The 8,377-nt window shown below is 35.7% G+C and overlaps 1 protein-coding gene across 2 annotated transcripts in view; it reads right to left on the bottom strand.

Annotated features, from left to right (window-relative positions):
* Window positions 1-85: 85 nt before the first annotated feature.
* The window catches only part of LOC140161394 (vacuolar protein sorting-associated protein 37A-like), a 30,012-nt gene continuing 21,720 nt past the window's right edge, over window positions 86-8,377 (bottom strand). For both annotated transcript variants that reach the window (XM_072184908.1, XM_072184909.1), the window contains exons 8-10: window positions 7,258-7,385; window positions 5,608-5,751; window positions 86-3,732 (exon numbers count right to left, since the gene is read on the bottom strand). In XM_072184908.1, coding sequence (XP_072041009.1) covers window positions 3,661-3,732; window positions 5,608-5,751; window positions 7,258-7,385 — 344 coding nt within the window. In that variant the 3' untranslated portion in view covers window positions 86-3,660. The remainder of the gene's footprint in view (window positions 3,733-5,607; window positions 5,752-7,257; window positions 7,386-8,377) is intronic.

The following is an 8,377-nucleotide window of genomic DNA, read 5'->3' as shown; positions in this document are numbered from 1 at the left end:
GTGCATGAACAATACATTAAAACAAGTATTGTCTTTTCGAAACGTCGGGTTTTTAACTTTGTTTATAAGTCTTGTGTTATGGATGTTGTGTCATATATATTTTCCCTGTTTTTAATTTTGTTCTAAGACTGAAATTCAACTTGATCATACCCAAATTAGTAGTATTTATGCACTCCCTGTGCAATTGTATCAGGAATTAGGAGCGCCATTCTGTGTCCTTACCCCCAGGTGCCACAACCCTCAGCCTCACCAATGGTTAGCATACTACATGCTGTTTACCACATTTGTACATCACCAGTCATGGTAAAAATAGCTTTAAACTTTTACTTTTAACATCATAAAAATAAAAGAAATATGCTCCATTGCTTTCCAACAGCTATATTAAGCATTCAACATAATACATTTAAGCAGATTAAAATGTACATTTATGCAGATTAAAATGTAGGCAATACTACTTTGCCAAGTCCTTAAGGCCAATGAAAGTTTCCCATTACAAAATTTTTCATGACTGTGTAGGTGACCATTTAATTTTTCATTATTTTATACCATTTCATTATTGCATCTGTTACAGGTGTAAACCAATAACTACCCATGTACACAAGTGATAAATCACAGTTTATAGTTTACAGATGTAGTTTACACTTATGAAGGTGATTGTACAACTATTATCAAAAGTTTCACAATATTTTTACGGGATGAGGTAAGAGCAGATCAAAAGTGTGGGACACAGAATTGAGTAGGTGTTCATTATTAATTCATTATTAACCATATACCATGCTTCTACTGCAAAGAAAATCTCTGAAAATCCACAGAAAGAGATTTATAATATATTCAAAACCGCAATTATGTATTGGTATGTTAAAGTTTGTTAGAAATCAACATTTTATTCAAAATAATGAAATATTTGGCCAGCAATTGGTTTTGAGCTGAGTAGGGTAACAGGAAACTAGGAATCGACTTTCATAAGCCTAATACAGGATTGTAGCTACACCGGTTGAAGCACTGATGCTAGTCAACCGGAAAAAACTTAAATCAAACAAAATTAATGATTCATGAATCATAAAGAGACCCCCCCCCAAAAAAAAACTTTTTTACGGAGTGATATCCCATAGCCTATTCCCCAAATCCTTTGTGTTTGCTAAAAAGATTGTGTCCCTAGCCAGCATTTTAATTGGATAGTAACATTAGCCAGCACTAAACTTGGGCTAGCTACAAGCCTTAAAACACTTTGTATCCATGTTTAACATTCCAAACCGACAGTTGTAAGAAGATTTTAAGTTCATGTGAACGGTCCAAAAAGTGTCCACTTACATGCAGATATTTCAAAAACTGACAGTTTTCCTTTTCGATGCTATTGCTCTTTGGCGAACAAGTTACCAGTTGATTTTCTCTCCGTTGCCAGATCGTCAAAAACATTTCCCAAAATGTATTGCCCCTCTTCTCTATTCTCTTCTATCGTCATCTCTATTCCATTGATAAGCAGCAGTCAATATTAACTGTAATACAGTATCATGATTGCAAACAATAGCATTGAAAATGAAAACTGATTTTCAAATGTCTGCATGTACTTGGAATTTTATTGGACAAGCTGTATAAACTTGTAACTAACAATCTTATCATGAACAGTCTTGTAAGTAGATACAGTAAATATACTTAAAAGTAAATAATCTATAAAACATAATCTTTTTTATACATATAAATCTATATAGTTCTAAACAAATATATAACATAATGGATTAAGTTTTTAATTCACAAACATCTCAATTTCCAAATTGATACACATGCTGGGTAACATTTAAACAAAACAAAACAAAACATTAATTGGATTATCCTAGGCCTGCTGGAAACATGAAAATTTGGAGGCCAAAATCAAACCCTGATTCTCCAAAAATGCAAAACTCGCTGATAAAGAGAAAGTCCATGGACCTAAAGTCAGTGCTGGGATTATTTGTGTTTGACTTTTTTTCACTAGGGCAAAAATATTGTAAGTTACAATTTTGTATCCACAGAGGACAAAGTTGTAATTTGTGCTCACTTCACATTAGGTGATCTACACAGGCCCGTAGCCAGAGGGTGCACCCCCCCAAAATGCCAAAGGCCCAAAAAGTCCCCTTTTTGACCCAAAAGTCCCATTTGCGAGCATAGTGAGCAAAAAAATAGAGGTTTTTTATGCTTTTTTGGTCCAAAAATCAGTCCAAATCCACCCCTCCCAGTCCAAAAAGGTCCAAATTTTGAAAAAAAAATCCACTTTTTCAAAATCAGCAACCCGAAAATAAATCCTGACTACGGGCCTGAATCTACATAAATAAATGTGAACTAATTTGCAAGACTTGCATTACGTGTGAACAGACACACCACCATGTTGCACTGTGCTCTGAATATATAACATAAATATGATTCTGAACAAAGCTCAATTGACGTCTTGTCAGTTTTCATTGTGTCATATTTAATTTTCATATTTGGTGCCTAATGAGAGATATTCTAGTTTTAAAATACTACCATCTTTTATGGTAATTGTTGTGAATAGTTTCAATAGATTTCAATACCATGATTCAGGCAATACCTTTTATACCATATATATATAGGGGTTTAGATTCCTGTCATCTGCTTGGTTAAAAGTAGGGGCATTGTTTAAGTTATTTTCATTAAAATAAACTATGCCTGGGGCATTGAAAGAAATTCATAACCTCATTAATATACGCAGCAAGTGCGATCCAATCACAGATAATAACTTTTTAATATGCGGACGCAAATGCAGGTCATTGAAAAAGTATAATGACCGCGTCTCGTGACGTAGCTAAAAGTACGCTCTACAATGACCGTGTTACGTGATGTGTTACGCGTTCGAACAAATTACGCGGACGCTGGCCGCCGTATTTGGACATCACATGATTGCGTGCTAGTGTGATTGGTCGCTAGCGGTATTTCCTTAATGGGCTATTCGATTTTTTACAGGGAAAACGACAGATAGAGTTAAAATTGTGTTCTGTTTTCAAATTAAAAGAAGAAAATGTGACGTAAATTGAATTTCTCGGTTCCAAAGCACAATGTTTAGATATTTCACAATACCCTCAAAACAACTGATGCGCAGTCATTAACCTCTAACTATTGCCTGCACAATCTCAACACAATTCCTAAATCTATGAAGAGCCCACAGTAAGGTACAAAGTAAGGTGAGACTTTACCCCATGTAGTGTCACAGCAAGCATGTAAATGCATAAACCCAGCTCTGGGAAACTCTCAAATTGCATCAGGTAAGGTATTATCACATTGCAAAATAGGTTCTTTTAACACATTGTGTCACAACAAGCATGCAAATGCATAAACCCAGCTCAGGGAAACTCTCAAATTGCATCAGGTAAGGCATTATCACATTGCAAAATAGGTTCTTTTAACACATCAGATGACAAAGAAACACTATATTTGGTAGGCCTACAGTATATAAAACAAATATTGACTGATTTATATTTGGGATATGGTTAAATTATAATAGGCCCTCGTTTATCTTACAACCACGCTTTGACCCTCAGCTTTGCCTTGGGTCATAGGTCATAGCATGGTTTTGAGATCACCCGAGTCTACAATTTGAACCTCATAGTAGTCAATATCTTTATATTACATTTAATAAAATATACATAGAGATAAACCAAACATCCTACATTAATATCGAATTGCATTTTTCTGAATCATATGATCTAGTTTCTCTTCCTTGGCTTTCTTCAAGTGTAGAGTCTGAAATAAATAGAGGAAGACAAATGTTAAATAGCAAAATTATCAGTGGAGAAATGTATATAACTAATCAATTAATAGATTCAATTGTTTCATAATGGTGCTTAATACACGGATGGAGGCATATCAAAATATTGGTAATTTATTGTTTTATTATTTTGTCACTTCAATATTTGCAAGTTCCCCCCCCCCTCTAATTCGGCTCTTTGTCGCTGGTGGCTTCTGAGACCTTCTTGTGAGGTACATGGCCTACATGTTCGGTTCCACTGGCTGACCTTGCGTTTGGATCTTTTCTCATAATATTTATGTTTTTTGGGGTTTGTTTTTTTGCGTGTGTTTCTCAGCCACCGCTCTTGTCATGTCTTGTTTGTATGTCTGTTTAGTTTTTGAGTGATTAATTAAATTGTCAGGTAGTGCAACGTCTTCTCAGGCTTTGCTTTTAGTTGCAACTCCCCATCTTGTTTTCATAGAAAGTTGTTAGTGTTGTTTTATAGGTGATTTTGATGGGAATAAATTGCATATGAATATGAATGAATATGAATCAACAAAACAATCACATTTTGAGTTTTGAGATTAATTGGTTGGATATTAGAAGCAACTGATATACAAATATTGACTGCTTTTTATTGGGCATGGTTAAAATTATAGGCCCAGGTGATCTCAAAACCATGACTATGCCCCGAGGCGTAGCCGAGGGCATAGTCATGGTTTTGAGATCACCGAGGGCCTATAATTTTAACTATGCCCCGAATAAAAAGCAGTCAATATTTGTTTTATATACCAAATCTTAAGATTCTTGTCATCTGTTTGGTTAAAAGCATCGATTTTGGGAAGAGAAATTAATAGTTTCAATGCGAACGGCACACGTACAGATTACAATCTGCGATTTCTGCGTAATTATAACGTGTGAAAACATTAACGCGTGCGTAATATCATTTTACGCTGGGAAAAACACGCAGTTTGATCGTGACGCACATGACCGGTCCATAGTTCATTTCCATGGACCGGTTCATAGTTCATTTTGCGGGCATAGTTAATTCAATGACTGCACTTTCAACCAATCAGATGACAGGAATCTATTTATGAGGTATATAATGGTCCATAGTACAGTGAATATTGTAGTTTGGGGTTGTACACCTTCATGGGGATGAGCTACTTTAAAAAAACATATCTCAAACCTAAACATTTGCTGGAGTTATGAGAAAAATAACAACTTTCTTTGAATAAAGTGGGGGAGGATCGGGCTTTCAATCATGAGAAATTAAAAGAGTCACATATGCATGAAACGGAAAACGTAGATGACTTTCAGTACATTTAGAGAATAAAAGATAGGATTTTGTCTTTTGCCTATCCAATATCGTGTCATAATGGATGGGCTGGCCAATATTTTGAGAAGTGGATGCCGGTGCACGCCACTACGATAAAAATATTGGCCAGCCCATTCATTATGACATGATATTCGACAGGCAAAAGGGAAAATCCAACCTTTTATTTTCATTCTTATTCAGTTTAAGCATAATTTAAAGTAAAAGTACTTTTTTCCAGAAAAAAATCAAGTTACTTTTGTAAGTACATCCCCATTGTTTTAAATGAACGAACCTGTTATGAACTTCTAACCCGACGAATCGTGTTCTTAATACGCGCACATGTATTACGTGAACGCATTATCGCGTGATCATTGAGGATTTACAAGCGTGCCGCCATTGCGTGTTGGCGCGCTCGCTGTCTTATATCACTATCCACTATCGTGTCATAATGTATAGGTGAAAACCAATCAAATTGAGTGTACTCTTGACAAGACGCACCAACTGAATTAGATTTATGGTGATTTATTATTAGGCTATCAGTTTCTTTCCAAAGTTCCACATTCTCACTTACCTTCCTAAGATCTGTGTATTGTTTAAGGAAATCATCAATGGGAACTTTGCCTTCTAGGAAGTTGTCTGCTAGTTTCTCAGAATCATGTTCTGCCTCAGCTGCTGATACCCTCAAGTTGTCTAGGATGTTCTCTGGCAGGAATCGCTGTGGCAAATAAAATAATGAACACTTCATTATGTAATATCAGGTTTGTATGGTAAACTTACATTGTAAGCAGCAAATATCAACAAAATACTTTTGGGGGGAAGGGGGAAAGTGGCGAGTGCTACTAATTATTGCTCTGACCTACCCATATCAATGTGCAACATTGAATTGTGTACCTTCTACTATATACAGGAAAAAATTACCAGAAAAAATTACCGAGTGAATAAAATTGAACGTAAGTCGAGAAGTAGACATCGGAATCAAAAAAATGAAATTTTAACGCATAGCCTATTTTATTGTGCATCACGTACTAACATTTTATTTGATTCGGTTGACTGGTTGTGAAGAAATTAACAATTACACAATGTGCGCATCAATGCAGTTCATTCCAAGTTTGATCACAGGCGCTTTTTTCATACTCGCTCACCGCTTCCTAAAGTTTGTGTATCTCATTAAATTTAGTCCACATTATCTATTTTATAATCCAATGGTGTTATGTTATTCATGCTTTCACTGAAGATGAATAACATTTTGTCCGAGAAACCTTTGATTTCTGGAATGGGAAGCTTTCCAACTTTAATTCTTTAGGTTGTGCAAATGTGTTATATTTTAAAATTCCAAAGAACATTTGAGCCAAGAATGACAATGATCAAGTGCTTACAGTTTACGTGTGATTTTTGATACCATGTTGAAGTATAAAAAGTTTTAAACTTTGCATTACAATTTCTACGAAAGATTCCAAAAACTTGAATGTCTGTGAGAATTTTTTTAAACCAGTTGGGATTCTTTTATGCAATGATTCTTTATGCAACATTTATATCAACATTAACGAAAAAGATATTTACAAGTACCGAGCATCATCTTACATGCAAGTTTTCATTTTCAATTCTGTGCTGGTTGATTTCAAATTTGAACAAAAACCTAATTAAATGTTTGAAAGAAACAGATTGTTTAAAATAACAAAAAGGATTTCACAGAACAAAACATGAAGCCCATTGACATTTAACCACTATAGTGCGCATTGTGTTGAATGGTCTTTCTTTTAAACTTGGAATGAAATTGACGCAAGCTTTATGTAATCACCCATTTCTTCGCAATTAGTCAACCGATTCCAGTAAAATTGACCTATATAATGCAGAATAAGATGGGCTACACGCTGATGTTTAGATTTCCAATGCATATCAGGCCATTTGAAAGTGTATTTATGCATACAAAATTTTTTAAAGCAGCAGCAAAACATGGCATGGGTGTCCCAACCTGGGCTCAAATATCTGATTTTGGGAATTTGATGTTCCAGAAGACTTACACCTCTGAAGGATTCGACCTCCAGACCCCTCCGATGCCAAGGACGCCATCAGCGACTGGTAGCCATGGGCATTTTGCTGGGCTGCCCAATGAAACTTAGCATGACTGCGTCATCGCATCTAGTGGGATGCATGCATGCACAGTTGCTTTATTTTGTAAGATTTATTTGCATTAGGGTTAACATTTGTATTGATTAATTACCTCACTGTTACTTTGCTGTTGTAAAGAATTGAAATCAAATTTATTCTTCATATCGTTCCTGTCTTGCACCTTCTGGAGGAGTTCATCCTTCTTTTTTTCTATAACAGGTTTGTAACTTAAATTTGTTCCTGTAAAATACAAAATGATCAAAAATACTTAATTAAAGATGTTAATGTGTTGGATACTTTGAGCTGATGGTGTCAATACCCATTTCATTCAAGCTTATCAAAACTAGACCAAGGGATATACAGAACAAATCTACAAGATGATGCCATCAAGGCTCAAAATAGATGACGCTAAGGGCCGATTTGTCCCAAAATTTAAAATTACCAAGGTGATTTTTAATGAAAGGAAACTATTTTGATTCTTGTGGATCAAAATAAATGGGGAATATTGGTATTTAGTACCTGAAATCCCTAAAGTAGCCCTCAAAAGTTAAATTACGAGGGCATTTTTTTTTTCAAAAGCAGACCCAAAAATAATAGCTCCCAAAAGTATTTTGAGGCCTGAATGACATAAATGTAATTGCTTATATACAATACACCATAAATGGTCCCTTGATCTTGACAGCTTAGAAATTTAAAGGTGGATGGTCTGATTTTGTCATATAGGGTTTCTACCTTAAAGGCCTATCACCAAAACAAACTAATTTAAAGTTTTGACCTATACTGCTAAAGCACCACAATGCAATGCATCACAACAAAAGGTGGGTGGTCAGATTCTGTTATATGGAGTTTCCTATTAAGGCATATCACAAATACACACTGATTCCAAGTTAATTTATCCTCTATCCCACTCATTGTGGTCCCAAAGTGGTCCTAAACCACAGTGGGTGCATAGTGTGCCGTGGTTCGGAGAGTCACGTAAAATGGTGGTCCCATGTACCAGAAGAGCAATATCTGGACATGTAAAAGTTGCAGGCCTTTTCATAAAAAGCAGGGGATCAGCCCGGCCTGTTGTTCTGTCACACTCAGCATTGAGGTCAACTTGCGCTGCTCTTGGGGGCTTGGCAGCATATCGACCCGTGGTGCGCTTTGAGGGATCTTAGTATCCAGAAAGCGTGATTAAATGCGGTTTTATTATTATTATTAATTGCTCCAAGCAGTTTGGAAATAAGATG

This window comes from Amphiura filiformis, chromosome 9, assembly GCF_039555335.1.
Source record: "Amphiura filiformis chromosome 9, Afil_fr2py, whole genome shotgun sequence".
Classification (NCBI taxonomy): domain Eukaryota; kingdom Metazoa; phylum Echinodermata; class Ophiuroidea; order Amphilepidida; family Amphiuridae; genus Amphiura; species Amphiura filiformis.
Note: the sequence above shows the minus strand (reverse complement) of the source record. Positions and strands in the feature narration are given on the sequence as shown.